General features: G+C 31.6%; 1 protein-coding gene across 3 annotated transcripts in view; it reads right to left on the bottom strand.

The window, feature by feature from the left end:
* Positions 1 to 14,210, bottom strand: part of LOC108965439 — a 128,284-nt gene extending 114,074 nt beyond the window's left edge. For all 3 annotated transcript variants that reach the window (XM_018927857.1, XM_018927858.1, XM_018927859.1), the window contains exon 1: positions 13,579 to 14,210. In XM_018927857.1, the coding sequence (XP_018783402.1) occupies positions 13,579 to 14,025 (447 nt within the window). In that variant the 5' untranslated portion in view covers positions 14,026 to 14,210. The remainder of the gene's footprint in view (positions 1 to 13,578) is intronic.
* Positions 14,211 to 18,782: the final 4,572 nt, after the last annotated feature.

Below are 18,782 nucleotides of genomic sequence, written 5' to 3'. Positions count from 1 at the left end.
AAACAAAATTGTCGAATATGGAGTGCTTCCAACCCACAGATACTCCATGAGACGGAATTGCATCCATTTCGTATCACAGCGTGGTGTGCAGTTTCATCACGCTGCATTGTCGGGCCCTACTTCTTCGAAAACGGTCACACCGTTACGGTTACTGGAGACCGTTACTTGAGCATGTTGAGAGAGTTTTTCTATYYAVARTTACGCCGAATGAGAATTTCTTTCAACTCTGTGTGGTTTCAGCAAGATGGTGCAGCTCCTCACACAGCCCAACCTGTTATGACAGAATTGCGACGAAAATTTCCCAATAAGCTGATATCCAGAAACTCCACATTCCGTTGGCCACCCAGGTCACCTGACCTTACTACACCTGACTTTTTCTTGTGGGGTTATTGCAAACAGGAAGTCTACAAAGCAAAACCAACAAATTTAAATGAACTAAGTCTATCCATACGAGAAACAATTGCGGCTATTCCTGTCTCAACTCTCCAAGCAGTAATGAACAACTTTTTGGTAAGATGCCGCATTTGCATCAACGAGCAGGGGGGCATTTAAATTCCATTATTTTTTAAACTAACTAAGCTATATTTAATAAAATTGAATGAGCTTTAACATGAATAAAAGAAAAATGAATTCCGTACACTGAAAAAAAAATATTATTTGAGTTTCTTAATGTAACAAAATTCATCAGCCACCCTGTACTTGTATAATATGTTAGTCTACCTGATATTTTTTCTAAAATCAACTGCAGTGAGCGCTTGTTAAGGAATCAAGTGGTAATAAGAAAGTTTTTTCTTTCCAATTTTCACATTATTATAGTTGATCTACGACCAAATAGATGATATTGTCAATATATAACTATGTTTCTTATACATATTTGAACCTCTATACATCTTCTTCCTTTCATTGGCGGGACCTAACCTAGCGCACAACAACTTCCAGTGATGTTTCGCCCTCACTTTAGATCGCTTTCAAACGGATTGTTTTTGGCTACCCAGAGGATACATGGTGAATGGCTCTTAGAGAACTTTCCATATAAAAGTATAAACATATGTATGTACATGCTCCCCCCGTCTCCCTTTCTTCAACCATGTTAGCTAAACCTCTTCTTTTTTTTTTTTCAAGACACGCCATATTGCTTTCAACTCTTCCTCCTTCGAACTTTTAGCAAAGGCTTCACGCTAATGCGTGCATAAAAGCCATTTGTGGATTCGTTGTGCACACATATACAAATAAAAATTACCAGCTTTGCTATAGTTCAAAGCTCAATTTCAATGTGCAAGGCAACTAGGACAGCATGATTACATAATCAAGAGCAAACAGGCTACCAGCCAAATACAACTAATAAATTCAGTTTGTGAATTGAGTTCGTTGCCAAAGCGAAGCTTTTCAATGCAATATCCTAGGCTAAACATTATAGGCTCAGTAATGTTTGTACATGTCTCTTATACATATGTATATATGTATGTGCAAACAATCCATACATACTATACATTTACTTGTGTACGAATGTGGACAATTTTCAATTTCCTATGTGAATATATGTGTGTATATGTATATGTTTAAGGTTACATTATGCGGTTGTAAATATTACTATATACATGTACTCATTTATATATTGAGTGCATATCTAGAAGGATAATGCTAATTAGGGTAGTTCTTCTACGGAGAAATACTTCTTTTCATTGCATTTCCTTAACCAAGGTGCGAAAATACAACTACTAAATGCAAAGACACGATTTAAAAAAAAAAAAATTTTAAGGAAACGTTAGGCAAGGAATTTGTGACTTTTGACAGCTTGTCTTTTCAACAGCTAATATAATAGAAGCCACCGAGTCGCCATTTCTCTGCTTAAAATTTTGACAACAGAGCAACAATACTGAAAGCAGCAAACAGTTTTGGCAGTTTGGTGCTATAAAAAGAAGTATGAGTTTATCTATAAATGAGGTAACGAGGAGTGGTATAACCGCTTTCTGAATGCTGCCAAATTAGAGCCCTTTTATGGAACTACTGTGAATGGCACTAATGACAAATTTCTGTCAAAATGCAGAATAGAGAGAATACAAGATTTTTTTAATACAAAATTCTATGAATATCCTAATATAATTTAATTTATATATCTATGCATAGCTCTAACTTCCCTCTTTATACTCTGAACAGGCTAAATAAAGTTTGTCATGAAGTTTTTTAAAAGCAGAAGGAAATGATAGAGACCCTATAAAAATATATATACTTAACAATAATCAGCATGACACGATGATTCGATTTAGCCATGTCTCTCTATCTGACCGTTCGTGTTACTGTATAAAGTTACTCAATTTTTGAGACTTCCATTTAAAATGCTGACTACCTCCTTTTGCTCCCAAAAAGCCATACAAACTGGACGCCCAAAATAAAAGACTTGTACCGAAAACGTTTTTAATTGACGAGATATTTTCATGAAATTTGGCATGGATTATTTTTCATGCTAAGGGTAGAATAACCGAACAAATAATTCAAATCTGATAACTATATCGCATAGCTGCCATACAAACTAACCCATCAAACTCAAGTTTTTGTGTGGAAAACTCTTTTATTTGACCAAACTTCTTCACAGGCTTAAACACAGATTATTACCTAAAGCATAGCATGTAGCTGTCATACAAATTGAGCGCTTAAGCGCAAGTTCTTTCTCCAATCGATATGTAAATGAAGTGTTCAATACAGATATTGTGATGTGGTATTAATTTTAGGACCTGCCTAGTGCATGCATAACTCCACATAGTATACGTATATGTAAATATATTTGTACATACATTTATATACTTACACATACATATGAAAAGCCTGCACTTAACTTTTCTACTTTATGCCATGCTACCAAGGACACGGCTGCATAAAATTTATAGCTAACAAAGATTTAGCTTTCAGCCAAGTTGAAAATCGATAATACATTTCTTTGTGTGTGGCATGCAACTTTTGCCGTTTGCTATGTGATTTTCTGCTCACTGTTTCGATAGAAAAAAAGTTTAAAATTAGCAAGTTTTGATAAGGTTTAGCCAATAAGTTACAAATTACAAAATTACAAATTTTGTGAAGCAGAGCGGAACGTTTGTGAGAAAATTGTTACATACTGGGAAAAAACTAATTTCTAAAAAAAACAAAAAACAAAGAAGGAAACAAAGAAAAGCAAAAGAACTGAAAAAAGTAGGAAAAAACTGCAAAAACTAAAAAAAACATGAAAAAGGTCTACAAAAATTTAATAAAAACTCGACAAAGTAGGCCAAAAGTACAAACGGCTGTAATGCGTTGCATATTAAAAGTAGATTTTCTGCGAAAGTTTCAGCCAAATGTAGAAAATTTGTAAAGGCAAAAAAAGACGGAAAAAAAGTTTTAAGAAGCAAGAAAAAACGTTAACTTCTGATAACGCTGAAGCTATAACACCCTTCACAAATACAAAAGATTCCATAGAAGAACTTGATTTTGATGAGACAGTTTGTATGGCAGCTATACGCTATAGTGACTCGATCTGCACAAATTCTTCGATTCTTCGAAGATTGTAGCGCTACCTAGGGGAATAATTTTTGCAAAACTTGGTGAAAATATCTCGACAAATAAAAAAATTTTCCATGCAAGAAGTTAAGTTGAACCGGTCAGTTTGTATGGCAGCTATGCGATATAGTGATTGTATCTGAGCAATTTCTTCGGATATGCTACTGTTGGCTTCAGAAATAATACATGTCGAATTTCGTGCAAATATATCAGCAAATAAAAAAGTTTTCCATATAAGGACTAGAATCCGAACTTTTGTATAGCAGCCTGAAGCTATACTGGTCCGATATCGTCCTTCCAGACAAATGGCTCGTTTCTTGCTCAAACAAATTATGTATGCAAAATTGCAAGATCCATATCTCAATATCTAAGGAATTAGCACGCGTATATATAATATATACAGACAGACCGACATGGTTAAATCGACTCAGCTAGCGATGCTGATCGTTTATGTATATAGTACCTATATATTATAGGCTTTCCGACCTTTTCTTATGGTTCTTCTGTTTTTAACAAACTTCATGGCAAACTTAATATATGCTGTCTAGGGTATAACAAACTGCGCGCCACACCATCATCACATTGGAAAGGCGTTTAAATTCACTGGGGAGAAATTTTTGTATTAAAACTTGTAAAAATCTAAATTAGAGCACCTGTCGTACATACACACACGCATACATAGTATAACCAGAGCAGGGGCAAGCAGTCGAAGGTGACGCAAAAAATTAATTTCAATTCAAGCGCATATAGAAAGGGAAAGAGCAGAAGCAGCAACAATGTGCTACGCTAAATCGACCCATATACACACACATACACGCATATATACACACATAGAATTACACTTCTGCACACACACAGATCACCGCACTCACATGCCACTTGCCACAGATTTCATTCTCCAAGCATAGCAGTTTAATGGCTTAACCGCGCGGCATTGCCCGGCCCTTCGCACGCCGCCCACCAAATTACACGCGTTCGTTGTTGGTTGGTGATGCCACCGCGGCTGTGTGGCGGATATTAAGAAATTAAGAGGAAATGTCCGATGATAAATTGCGCTACTTTGCTATGCCAGTTGACTGCCCTTTTGGCCTCGATTTTGCCGTTGCACGTTTGCTTATCGCATTGTTTTTGCTTTTTCGCTACATTTTATTGCTGCTGTTAAATGCAATCATGTGACTACATGGGTATGTGTGTGTAGCAACTTTGCACCATGTGACCGTTATTCGGACTGCAGTGTTGTTGTTTAATTCGCTTGTTTTTCTAAGATATTTTTCTTAGTCCAAAATCGATGGAAGTTGTGAGAGAATGCAGTCTGTTTGGAAAGTTTTAGTATTTTCTCTTATGAGATCCTTATTGTTTAAGGGTAGATACTTGTAAATACTTATGTATAACCATCTTGAATATTTTGTGAGAACTTTTCAATATGTCTCTCTGCCAAAAGTCTCAAAATTTAATAATATTTAGTGTAATCTTTGCCTAATCCGTGCATATCAGACATTCAAATTTACACACTTTGGATAATTCTTATATATGTATTTCTTCATTTTGAGGAAATCGGTATTAATGGGTGATCCAAGTAGCGTGAAGACGAAGACCGTGCACGAAGATCGTGGTGTGTCAATTCGGCACGTCGAGATCTTAAGTTGAGAGCGTACTAAATGAATCTTCTACAAGAACTGAAACCGCTCGACATTCCCAAGTGAATCGATTCGCTCTTCCAAAAAAGTTCCAAAAAGATCCGACGTTTTCGAGCCAAATTCTGTTTAGCGAAGAAGCCCATATCTTGTTCAATGATACATACCCAACAAGAAAGAGATAATCTTCATAAAATATGTAAATTACAAATAATGTTCATTCGAATGATATTAAATATTCCCCATTAAATTTGTAGTTTATGTGTTTTTTCATTAAAAAAAAAAGTAAAATCTCGAAATTAATCACCCTTTATACTATCCTAATTTCGATAATATGAGTTTAGATAGTCCAAAAATCTACGGAAGGTTATAGTTCTTTAGTTCGTCGTTAAGAAAGCTCAGCTCCTTTCTAGCCATTCAAAATTTGTATAACTGAGATACGATTCTATAGTCTTCAAAAGTCCAAAGTACTCAATACAATTTAATTTTTATGCTAGTAGAAACTTCTATTTGGAATAAAAATAGTTTCTCGGAGACTTCCAGCTATAACTATTAGTACTTGGTATACGTATAACCTCATTATGTTACTAAATACAGCTGCCCATCTGGTTAATAGCAATTAGTTAATGTAATCATCATAATTTGAATAGGCAGGTCTGGTTTCTGAGTAATTTTAATTGTAAATTATGAATAATGTATAAATTCCTCCCAGTTGGGTCTATAGTAAACAGGTTTCCACTTATGATTTAAAAATGCTTCAAAATTTGAAAGTATACAGTTAATTGATGATTTTTACCAGGCGATAACGGTTTCAGAGGTCGCCAATCGAAAAAGAGTTTTTTGGTAGGGTTTTCTTTTTCAGGTTTTTTTTTTTTTTTTTCTAAGTTAAATCCCTAAGGTATTTAGTTAATTATCAAGTATCAGCTATAAAAAATTATCCTAAGATTTGCCAGTAGAACAGCCAGTTTTTGTCGAGAAGTACAATACAAAAAACAACACTGACAACACACTGATACATCCCCGATTCAATTTGCCTCTCTGAAACTCTATTTTACTGGCGAGTAAACATTTTTTTTATTTTGAACCTCATTACAATTATTATTGCTTACTTGGTTAGCTTAGATTTATCGAGAAATATATTATATTTTTGTACTTAAAGCGTCCAATCAACTAGAGGGATTTATGAATTTTGAAAAACATCTCTTCTGGTTTGGACATTCGTCGAGAAATAAATAGCATGAATACGGTCATTTGATTTTCGATAATTTTTTTTATTATGCTCTTCAAAGCCAGAGACTTTTCTCCTTTCATCGAAATCATATAAAACAAATTTAAACAAAACCTGAAGGAGTCAGATGAATAGGGACACACCGATAAGTAGCTATGGTATATGAATGGTTCCAACCTAAATTGAGTACCAGAATCGTCTTCCAATTACCAGACTACTGCAGTATCCAAGCTGAAATCATATCAATTAAAGAAAATATTCCTGTACTGACAAAATGTGTGCTCGCTTCAAGAAATATAAATATTTATACAGATAACCAAGCGGTTTTAAAATCTCTTAAGGATTCATCAAGCTTAGTGAAAGAATGCCTTAATCTCTTAGTAGATCGAAAATTTTATTCAGGAGCGTACACAAAAGGATTTTAAGATTTTAAGATTATTAATATAATTTAATGAATATAAGCTATGAAAAAATTCATGTCGATAGCCCTAAATAATTTTAACTTTCTCATTAGATTAGCTTGAGAGTAACGCTTGGCGGATAGCAGGCAGCTATTATAATATATGTACCAGATAGTGTAAAATTTGTTAAATTTTCTGTTGAAAATAAAAGTATTTTCTACTCTATTATGTGCACTGTCTCATATTTATATTCGCAAAACATAACCTTGAACTTATCTATACATACACTGATTCGCATTTTTGCGCCAATGCTCTTTTTCTAATCTGTTCAAATCTTCTCCATTCAGGTTTTCAAACATTCAAATCTATTAATGTTATTCATTTATTTGATTTTCATGCTCTTTGTTGCTGCAACTGTCAGTAGATCTGCTACATATTTGATAAAATATCTAATCGCTTCATGAGCAATATGTAAACATATGCTGATACATTTGTAAATAAATTCGTATAAACATTCGTACGGAGGGTGAGTGACCACAAAAAAAAAAAAAAAAAAAAAAAAAAACGTATTTAATAAATAAATGCAGTCATAAACAATTTTTGCGCATGATTGAAGACATACAAAATGTGGCATATTTATAACGAACAAGATGTACATTCTTGCGACCGATAAATAATACAAATGGAAATATAGTGAGACATGAGTGCATATGCTGATAAAGCCTGCAGAAAAAACAACCAGAATAGTTGAGATTGATTACTGGTGGAAAAACCCTGTTGACAAATGGAGTTAATTTAATTTTAAATACTTTGTGGAATTGTTGTAAACTAATTTTCCTGCAAAGAAAGTTATCGATTCAGCAAACCTTGAATCAACTGGTATTATAACACGCTGTTCTCTTATTAGGAATTCAAGAGTTTGTAGATTCTTCACAAAAACCGCTTTCTTCAATATCTCAAAGGACATGTTTCTAGCAAAAAATTAAAGAAAAGTTTCTTATTGTATTTTAAAACGTAGAATTCAATAAAATATTAATTTAAAAAGAATTGAATTTTGTCGAAAACCATGGGCGCTTTTGGTCTATCTGATCAGATCAGAAAACTGGTAGACCTTTTAATAGAAAGCTATATGGAGAACTAACAGATAAGTTTGAGACCTTAATATATGTAAATATTCTCCAGAATGACACTATTGGCGAGGTCTCTAATTGCTTAACCTTTCCACAGATTAAAGTCATCTCGTGACTTGTTTGTGTTATTTTTTCTTATATTTTGGTATTTCCTTTTACGAATTCCTGCATTGAGAGAAACTGCTTCGAAAAGGTTCAAAAAATTTCGTACAATTAAAGCTAACGTGTGGGCAACATAAGGTCATTATCAGCTTTCTAAAGCGTCAAATGAAAGTTTCGTGCCACTTTCATCAATTAATTTTTGTGTTAAAACACAAATATCGTAGATATTTTCCAAAATGCAACAAAACCGAGCATCAGTGGGTATTTTGATTATGTTGTTGTATATAAGTATTTCTATTTGATTTCAATGGAATATTATCTGCTAGAGCAGACTTGTCGTTTGACAGGAAACCAAATACAGGAAGACGTGGACATTGATTTTTATAGCGATGTTTACGATGGACGGACGATGAGAACATTGCCATAGGGCGAATCTTCTGAATAGTACATTACTAGTGATGATGATGAAGTATTGCTGAAGCAGATGTAAGTAACATTCCAGTATACTTTTCAAAGGACAAGGGCATTGAGTGTTTAACACAACCCACTGCAACCATTAGCAATAGAGCCAGAACAGAAAATATAATTCGATGCCCCAGAGTACAGTTCACAGAATATCAAATATAAAAGAATCTTTGATCTATGCTTTATATCGCAAATTAAAAAATATAGTTCACAAACAACGAGTCCGCGAAAATTTGGAGCGAAATATAAACAAATTGATGAAATAGAATTGGAAAATATTTTGGCATTCTGACCTTAGGAGGTACTTCAAACGGTACATTTATATCTACTGGTCAAAATACATACATATAATTAGAAACTACATAGATATATAAAATTACAAGCGTATATCAGTCGCATGGAGAAAATCTCCGCAGTTCATCCCAAGATGAAGTTCATGGTCGACCAATATGGCCTGGATCTTATTCAGGGTGACATAGTAAGTCGTAGAAAACTTTTATAAAAAAATCAGTTGTTAGCTGATATTATCCGAGATATCCGGGCAGAAGCAGAAGAGCTAAGCACTTCGGCGGTCAGCGAGCCGAAAAAATTCGAGTTGTGGCCGAAAAATGTTTGGACGAGTTGAACTAGCACATAATCATACTACACCTTTTTTATAGATCGTTGAAAAATATGAAAACATGTATTCTTGTTTTTTCTTATTACACCTGTTCATATTATTATTAAGAGCTCAAATCTTTGCCAGATATTTTTTCGTAATTTCTTACGATAGTTTCAGGGTATCTATCGAAAAAAATTATACTTTTAGTATACCAGAAGTTATAGAAATATAAAATTCTTTAATTTTTTATTTAATTACGTAGAGTATTATAAATACGTATTATATAGTATATGCCCTATCAGAAGTGCATATGTATCTACATATACACATGTTTATGTTTACATTTTATGCTGCGTTCAGAGCGTGACCATTTGGCATACTGACTCACATTGCTGGCCAAATGTAAAGACGGGTTGCGAGAATTTCAGTTTGTTATTCTTCACTTTATTGTTTACCAGCGCAGCAAAAACAACGCATTAGACTAGTTTGCTTTCATATGTACAAATGTATGTATATACATACATATGTATGTATGTTACAAATAAATCGTGGCCAAATAGAAATGTGCGCATAAAAACACCTACCAACACACAAATATACAAACACAGCAATGCACAAAAATATTCACATTAAATATTTATTTAGATTTTAATGCTTAGATTTTTCTTTGCTTCGCCGTGATTTTGTTTTCTGTGTTAAACATTTGTTTAGTGCCAAACGGTCGAACAGCTGTTTTTTTTTTTTTTTTTTTTTTTTTTTTTTTTTTTCCTTTTTTTTTTTTTTTTTTTTTTTTTTTTTTTTTTTTTTCAATTTTTATATATTTCCCCTCTTTTTCTTCGCTCTTCGTGATTGCTTTGTTTCTGTAAGTTTTTCGTGCTATTTCTAGCGGAACTAAGCCAATTTGTATGTGTGTCTTCATTTACTATATATTATGTATTTACATAAGCATAGGGTAATCATACATATGTATGTATATTTACAATGCAGAAGTTGTTGTAAATAAATTTGACAATGAAAAATTTGCTTCCGTTCGAATTTGTTTTCTGAATTAGCATTTCTGCCGGTTTTTGTTAGTAGTTTTAATAGTTTACTAATTTGAATTAAATTTTTGTTGCGCGGAATATCAATAAAAATCATAAATTTTGACTTAATTTCGTACAATGTAATTTTGTATAAAATTGTATTAGTAATTTATGAATAAAAATTAAGCTTGCCTAATAATTGGAATTTAAACGAGTTTTTATGATTTTACTTTGACATAATTTTCGAATTTTTCAATTAAATATGTAGTTTCTTCTAAAGTCTTACATATATCCCCACAAATCTGATTGTCATAAATAATGGGATTATAAATATAATATTTGGGTCTTATTTTTATTACGAGCGCGTGGGCACAGAATGACGAAATTTAAATACGGGGAGAAGGTTAAGCACAAAGGAAATGCAAACAACAACACAACAACAAAAAAATTAACTCTTGTTTTATTTAAGCTTTAATACCCTCTAAAAGTGCAATTCTTATGGCATTAATGAGAGTAAAATGATCTTTATCTTGATTTTGATCGGTCAGTTTGTAAGGCAGATGTATGCTATAGTGGTCCGATGGGAATATTTTATACGTATATTGTACCGTATTTTGAGATAGTAATTCATGTCGAATTTCGGGAAGATAAGTATCTTCTCCAATAAAGAAGTTTTCCATACAATGCCTGGCTTCTGTTCGTTGGGTTTGTATGAAAGCTATATTCAGAGGTAGTCTGATCTGAACAATTTACTCGGAGATTGAAGCGATGCCTAGGATAATAATTTATACTAAATTTCATAAAGACACATCGCCCATTTAAATAAGTTTCCTTAAAAGACCTAGAGTTTGATCGTTCAGTTTATATAACAGTTATATCCTTTAGTAGCAGTCTCAAAATTCAAATCACAGAAATTGATTCTTCGAAAAAAAATTCGTTGATTTGAAACGTTGTTTAACTTAACAGAAATGTCAAGCATATGTAGGTGTCACATTTTAATAGCCATATATCATTTTATGCTCCGTAACATACAGCTTAAATCATATTATTTAAAATATGTGGTCGCTTTGAAATTCAATTTTAACTCTTTTTGTTAAAAAATATAGTTCCACAAATGAAAGAGAACAAAATATTTTGATGTTTACTGAAATAGAAGTCGGAAATAAAACTTTTTAATACACTCTTTGAAAAATAAACTTAAGTTAATATATAGTTTTTCCATACAATTTTTTGTATTTTATAAAATTTCTAATAAAAAATGTTTATTTGCAAATAAGAATAATAAATTAAAATTTTTTTTATAAAAAATACGAAATTTTGTTATAAAAATTTTTGAATAAAAAATTTTGTCATAAACATTTATAAAAAAAATTTATTAAAAATAGAGATACTATTTATTTTGCTTATCTTATTTAGTTTAAGATATATTTTACGGATATCCAAAACTTCTTAATATTATTACTTTAGGGTGCTTCAAAACAACTTAATTATTTTTGCAACTCCTTCTCTCACAAATATGTACATATGTATGCATGTACTCACATATATACATTTGATATTTAGTATCCAAATCTTCTGATTGTAATTGAATTTTTTTTAGATACATTAGAGGGGTTTAAAAATAATATTTTTTCTCCTCTTACTCTAACAAATACATCCATTTGTTTTAAAATTGTCTGATTTCCATTGAAATATTTTTTTAGGTATATTAGAGCAGATTTACAAAACTTTAATAGTTTTAAGCTCTTAAATTTAAAATCAAAAACTTCTGATTTGCATTCAAACATTTTTCTTTTATGCACTCTATGCTGCTTCAAACAACTTTTTAATTTATTTTTATTTTAATCTCTCTAAATTTTCTATTTGTTGTGATGAAAGTCCACACCAAACATGAGGTTGAAGGTATCGCTATTTTTAATTGAGTTTCTCATTTAATAAACACAAGAAAAACATTTTTTTTATTTAACCTAATATTCACATGATGAAAAGCAATTTTCTTTGAAAATCCATTTTATATTCTCCAAGTTCAGTTTTTGAGCTTTACTAAACCCTAAGACAAAGTATGATTTTATTTATAAGAAGAGTATTTCCAGACATTTTTTGCAAGTTTTTTTTTATTTTTTTATTTTTATTTTTTTTTTTTTTTTTTGCGATGTWTGTGTCTATATGATGCATTAATATTTTTATTATTATTCGCCGAGTCTCTACGTGATGTCTTTGTCACTCAAGTCCTATAAGTCTGCATAAATATTGCCAAAATAAAGAAGGAAGAACTCCAGAACTTAAGACTCTCCATATTTTATCAAAATACATACTTACTATATACTGCTTGTAGATTTGTATGTATGCACGTGAATCATTGCAATTAAAATGGTAGAAAAAAAATCTGTAGAAAGCCAAGCCCTGTTATGACTAATGTCATGCATAAATGCATTATAATTCTTTCAAGCAATTTCGTTTTCAAACATTTTGTTGTGGCAAATATTTTGAAATTTTTATTCGCTTTATTGGTTTTGAAATGGTTGAAAAAAAAGGATTTGAAAAAAAAACAATCAATGAGAATTTTTTGTTTTTTTTTCGAAAATTTTGGGCCCTCTAATATCTTTCATAAAATGGTACACAAATTTGATGTCGAACTTCGAAAATATTTTTACTCTATTAGTAGATTCCATAGTATAACTAAAAATAATGTATACATCTTCGAAAAATTTTTACGTATTAATAGGGTTCATAATACAACTAAAACTAATGTTACTATTTTCGAATTTTCGAAAACGAAAATAAATATTTCGATTTTGAATACTAACTCTCTTAAAAGGATTCGTTTTGATCCAAAACACAGACAACAATCTATTTTTAAGTAAATGTGTTTTAGGAATAATATCGGTTAAAAATAATTTAATAAGAAAATTTATAAAAAAAAAATAATTTTTTATTATTTCTGAATTTTAAAAGAAATTAAAACATTTTTTAATAATAATAAATATAATTTAAATTTTGTTATATAAAATATTTTTCTTGTACACATCAGAATTTCGAAACAAAACTTGATGAAATAAATTTAAAAAAAAGTTCTAATTTATCTTAAAATAACAATATATATAAATAAATATAATGATTTTTGCTTCAAGTATTGTTACGTACAGCACAACAACACCTTCGAACTAGTTTTCGAATATAGCTTCTGAAAAAAATATATTACAAAATAATTTTCGAAATATTTTCAATTAAATATCTTTCAATTATATGTAATCTGCACTCTTCAAGTATTTTAAACAAATTTTAAAATAGTTTCCGCACATATTTTTCGGAAAAAAATATCAAAGAAAAGAAACGTGCTCATTACAATAACATTGAATTGTTTAAAAAAAAAACATATATATAGCATACATATATAAAAATAAAGCATTTTTTTAGTATCTAAAATCTATATAATTGTAACATTGCAAAGTCTTCTCCTCGCTTACCTTCGGATCCAGTATGCTGCGCTCCAAGCTGCCCTCCCTGTTCAGCGTAGTTGCATTGCTGCCGCTACTTGAGCCGTTTGAGTACATTTGCTGATGTTGTTGTTGCTGCTGTTGCAATGTCGTCGCTTCAAGGCGTAAGCGTGCACGTTCCACGCGCGCCAAGGTGGGGCTATCCAAAATCGAGGGCGCACGTGATGGTGGCCTCGAGCCGCCCGGCACGCCGCCAACGGCAGTCACAGCTAAAGAAGACGCTGAGTTGCCTGCATTGGACAGTTGTGCCCAAGCGGCTGTTGGTTCCAATAATGTATGATTGGACGATGTCGAGGAGCAGCCCGGTGTGGGTGTGGATGTGGACGTCGAATTGGTTGTGGTCATGCTGTGACTGCTGTTGCTATGCTGATTGTAGCTGTTGCTGTTCGCAGTGTTATTGTTGGAGCTGACGAGCATTTTTGGTTGAGAATTTTCACTAGAATCTCTCAAAGCGTAATCAAGTGTATTTCGGTTTTAAACGCGTAATTATGGTAATTTTGTGGGATTACTCGGTATTTGCTTTCACTGCAGTTTGTTTTGATAATTTTTTTAAAATTTCTGGGTCTACAAATATTTTTTATTTATTAATTTATATATTTTATTTTTATTTGAATACTATTTATTTTAAAGGTTTTTGCTAATTGATTTTTCGTTGATTCTCTAAATTATTTTCAATTTCAGTTATGTACTTAAATTTGGGTTTGAATTATATTTTCTAATTGAATTTTTTTCGTTAATTAAATTAATTTATTTGTTTTATTAATACTTATAATACTTTTTAATATCAATACGTTGTCTCACTTCTCACTTTTTTCTAATATTTAATTCATTATTTCTTATTTATTTAAGATGAAAAACAATTTCGATTCCATTGAAATCACTTTCACTGTTTTCCTGCAAATAAAGAAAAAATAGAGAAAATTTATTTATTAATTATTTTTATACAAACAATAAATAAAAAAGTATCTCAAAATATACATATTTATATTTTTAGTAACTTCTTTTTAAATAAATTTACGAAAATCTTCAACTCATACTCGAAATTCTTTATAATTGGAGTTCTCCATTCTAGGTCAACAACTATTTTTTTCCGCTTGCAACTATATAAAATAGGTTCTTAGACACGGCTGCGAAAGTGTTTCCCAGTATAAGCTCTTAATTATGACGGGAAAGACCTCCTTACAGGGAACATTAGAGCACCGGTTTCAGTGCAAGTTTCACTTTACAAAGACCGGTTTCTGAAAAATGTTTTGCGATGTGAATTATGAATATGAAGTATTAGTGCATTGAAGGTTTCCCTGAAAATAAACGATTATTTAAACCAATAACTGAATAATGAAAGAACCATTCCTTTGCATTCCAATTAGAAACTGAAGCTCATTTGACTTTCTTGTAGTCAAAATTAAGATTATGAGCTCTAGATTCTTAATCATAGTCCTTTGATGTTAATATAGCATAAAAATTGAGAGATATTGGGTCTCATGCATAAGACGTGAGCTTGAGATCGGACGCGAATCGTCTTTGAAAACTATTAAGCAAACGATTTGTCAGCAATAGTTTAGTAAACCTTAACAGAGCAGCAAGAAATATCTTAAAATCTAGAAATGTTCGAGGCTGGAGACCAAAAATTTAAATTTATATTTTATAAAATTCGTTAACCTCAAATAACATATTGCTTTTGCTGACCAGAACGTTGTTTAGCCTGAAAAGAGTCTAAGCCAGTATTATTATTTTCTGTCTCAAGTTGTGAAAAAATTTATAGAGGCTTCAGACAATTCTCTTAATTGAGTGAATTAGACAATTTTGAAAAGTGGAAAGTACTATGAAAAAACAACAATTCTATTGATGTCTTAAACAAAGTTTGTGCTTTAAAAACTCTTTCATTTGGCCAATGAGCTTTTCAAAGCTTTGCTTCTCAAAATTTAAAACTGCATACTGACTCAGTTCATAAATGCTTTGAAAACTTCTTTAAAAAAGTCTATAAGAGTATTGAAAAATTTGCTTAATTAAATTTGAAATTACTAATTGACTCAATTAAAGACTTATGTGTGCCTCAAACAAGCCTTTACTAAAGAAAATTTGCATGGTGGACATTCGGTAATTGAAATATGAAAATTCTTATTGACTCCATTATGAACTTAAATGTGATTTAAAAGCCTTTTTATTTATTCCAGGATTTCGAAAATAATTAACTCAATTAAAGATTTGTAAATGATTAAAAAAATTCTCTTAGTGAACTAGCATTTAGAAAACTTGTTTATTGAAATTTTAAATTACTAATTGACTCAATTAAAGACTTGATTTGGAAAACACCTTAATTCGCTTAACTAACACTGAGAAAATTTACTTCCATAAAATGCTAATTGACTGAGTTAGGGATTTATAAAAGCTTTGGAGATCTTTGATTTAGCCACTTAGCATCTCAAAAGTTTATTAGTTGAAATTTCTAATTGCCTTAATTAGGAGTTCATAGGTAGAGAGGTGATAATTAAATTTAGCTCACTGAAATGCTAATTAAATTTTTAATTGAAATTTGATATTGCTAATTGACTCAATTAAGGATATATACGTGCTTTAGAAAACCTTCTCGTTATCGGCAAGGATACACAATTTTGAATGATTATTGTTTGAAAATTCGTAATGCTAATTGACTCAATTAAGGAATCAAGCCTATAAAAGACTTTCAGGTAAAATTTTATTTACAACATTCAAAATTTATGATTTTTTTCATAAATTCATAATTGTTTGACAATTTGTTAGTTTTATTTCCTAAAACCAGCTCGCCAAATTTTCTTTTGCTGTATAAAATATTTACATATCTGTATACATACGTCATTTTAAGTAGTATTAGACATGAGTCCAATTCTCCAAAGCCCATAAATAATATGTTCTCTAAAATAACTGCACCAAACTTTCAATCAATAATCATATACTGCTTATGGCATGTCATATTTTTTATTAGAAAGTATACAAAATACCGTTATGACATTTTTCAAATAAATCAAAACATTATTTATGCCTAATAAAATATTGTTGTAAAAACTCAATGTGTTATGACTTAAACAATAACACTTCTTTGGCTGTATTAATAGCAACTAACCAATATTAGGGCTCCACAAATGGCTAAAGTCAAAGAAGTGTTATGAAAATTACTGGAAGCTTTCAACTAATGCTTGAAAACGTGCCAAAAATTAATTTTTATATTCATAAGGTAATACATACACGTATCTACATATGGGCCTACAAATGCTTAAGTTATAGCTCATGAATTCTTTCTATATGCCTGACATTCTTATTTGGCCACATTTACTACCTAACCTTAAGGTATTCTTTAATGTGAGTACATTTTTGGAGTATGTATGTATGTATATATGTTTAAATATGTTTGTTGTTATTGTTAACTTAACGCCAAAACTACAGAACGCATATTAACTATTTTTCTTCTTCATTCTTCATCGCTTCACAGACAATTGCAGCGATCATTAGAGCTCCATTGATTAGCCGAACCGGTTTTACAACACCAAACGGACGCTCAAGACTCCAGAAACAAGTACGCTACAATGTGCTCACAAAACAAGCGAACTGTTGTGGAGTGTATGTACATAATACATATGTATAAATATGTTTGTGTGGAGGATGGCTCGATATATCTGCCTGTTTGGCTTGATATGGGCATGGTGCTATGCCACCAGCAGACCGGCCTAAAAAACAAGTCTTCTTCGCTTGCAATCGAGTTTGCTGCTTTTTTACCATTGCTTTATGGCATATCATTTCGATATTCTGCTTCATATTGAGCTGCCTTCGAAATTTCTTGGCAACGTACGTACATACGTACATATGTATGCATACTATAGCTTCCATGCCGCTTAAGCTGTGTTTTTGATTCTTTTTTTTTCAGAAAATTTTGTTGTTTTTGTCATTTTTTTCTGTTTTGTGGTATTTTTTATTTTTTGTTGTAGTTGTTGGACTTTGTTGTTTTTGGTTTTTTTGTTATTGTTGTGGTTGTGGTTGTGTTTTTTGTAATTTTAGTATTTTTTATTGTTGTTGTTATGCTTGTAGTTGTTTTTTTTTTTTTTTTTTTTAAATTTCTGCACAACATTTTTCTTATCTGCTTTTGCCACTATCTTCGCAGTGCAGGCCCATGCTTCTCCTTCAGAGATTTGCCCACACAAGCAATCACTCCAACGCACGCACACACTCTCAAGTATGTACATGAATGCAGGCGTTCAGGCTTCAGTTCGCTGCACATTGAGCAACATTCTCGTAGGTTTACGGGCTGTCCAATAATTCAGCGCTCAATGTGTTTATGCGCGCCGCACAAATGCATAGCCACGCATACATACACATACACATATATGTATGCTTAAATTTATATATATCAGTGTTTGTAAGTATGTTGAACGTTAAAAGACTGCAACCACGTTAATTTTTTAAATATTTCTATACCTGCATGTGTTTGTTTGTAGTTTTGTGGGTGGTTGTGTTGTTGTTAAACGCATACTTCTGCCTGCTGATTCGCACATTTGCTTTTGCCTTTCTTGCTTACCTTCTAAATGTACGTGTGTATGAATGTATCTGTGTTCAACTGAAATTCTTAACTACTTTTCGCCATTAATTGTCATTAACTGCAGTCACATACATATGTACATATATACTCAAGCAATCTACATATGTATGTACGTTCATAAAATGTAAATATATTAATAAATATACTTTTTTTATCTATGTTTATCACTTCGCACATGCATTCTATGCCACTCATCATATGCTTGGCGTGTCGGACGAAGCCCATATGGAATTTCAATATTTTTGCTTACAATTCCACACATGTCAATCGGCGCGCTTCCTTCATTCGACACATTCGCCGCTCTTTAAAAGGGAAACAGACAAATAATAAAGACAACAAAAGACACTTTAAAGCCGCCTAATAGCCACTGATTCATTGGAAAGCTCAAGCAGAAGGTGGACAACGGAATTTTATGAAAAGGTGTTAGGGTTTTGCAGTAAAATTGTATCTATCGGGTGATTTTTTAAGAGCTTGATAACTTTTTTAAAAAAAAAAACGCATAAAATTTGCAAAATCTCATCGGTTCTTTATTTGAAACGTTAGATTGGTTCATGACATTTACTTTTTGAAGATAATTTCATTTAAATGTTGACCGCGGCTGCGTCTT

This window comes from Bactrocera latifrons, unplaced genomic scaffold (assembly GCF_001853355.1).
Source record: "Bactrocera latifrons isolate USDA-ARS-PBARC rearing strain unplaced genomic scaffold, ASM185335v1 scaffold_14, whole genome shotgun sequence".
NCBI classification, from domain to species: Eukaryota; Metazoa; Arthropoda; class Insecta; order Diptera; family Tephritidae; genus Bactrocera; species Bactrocera latifrons.
The sequence above is the reverse complement of the archived record's forward strand: the minus strand, read 5'-3'. Positions and strand labels throughout refer to the sequence as shown.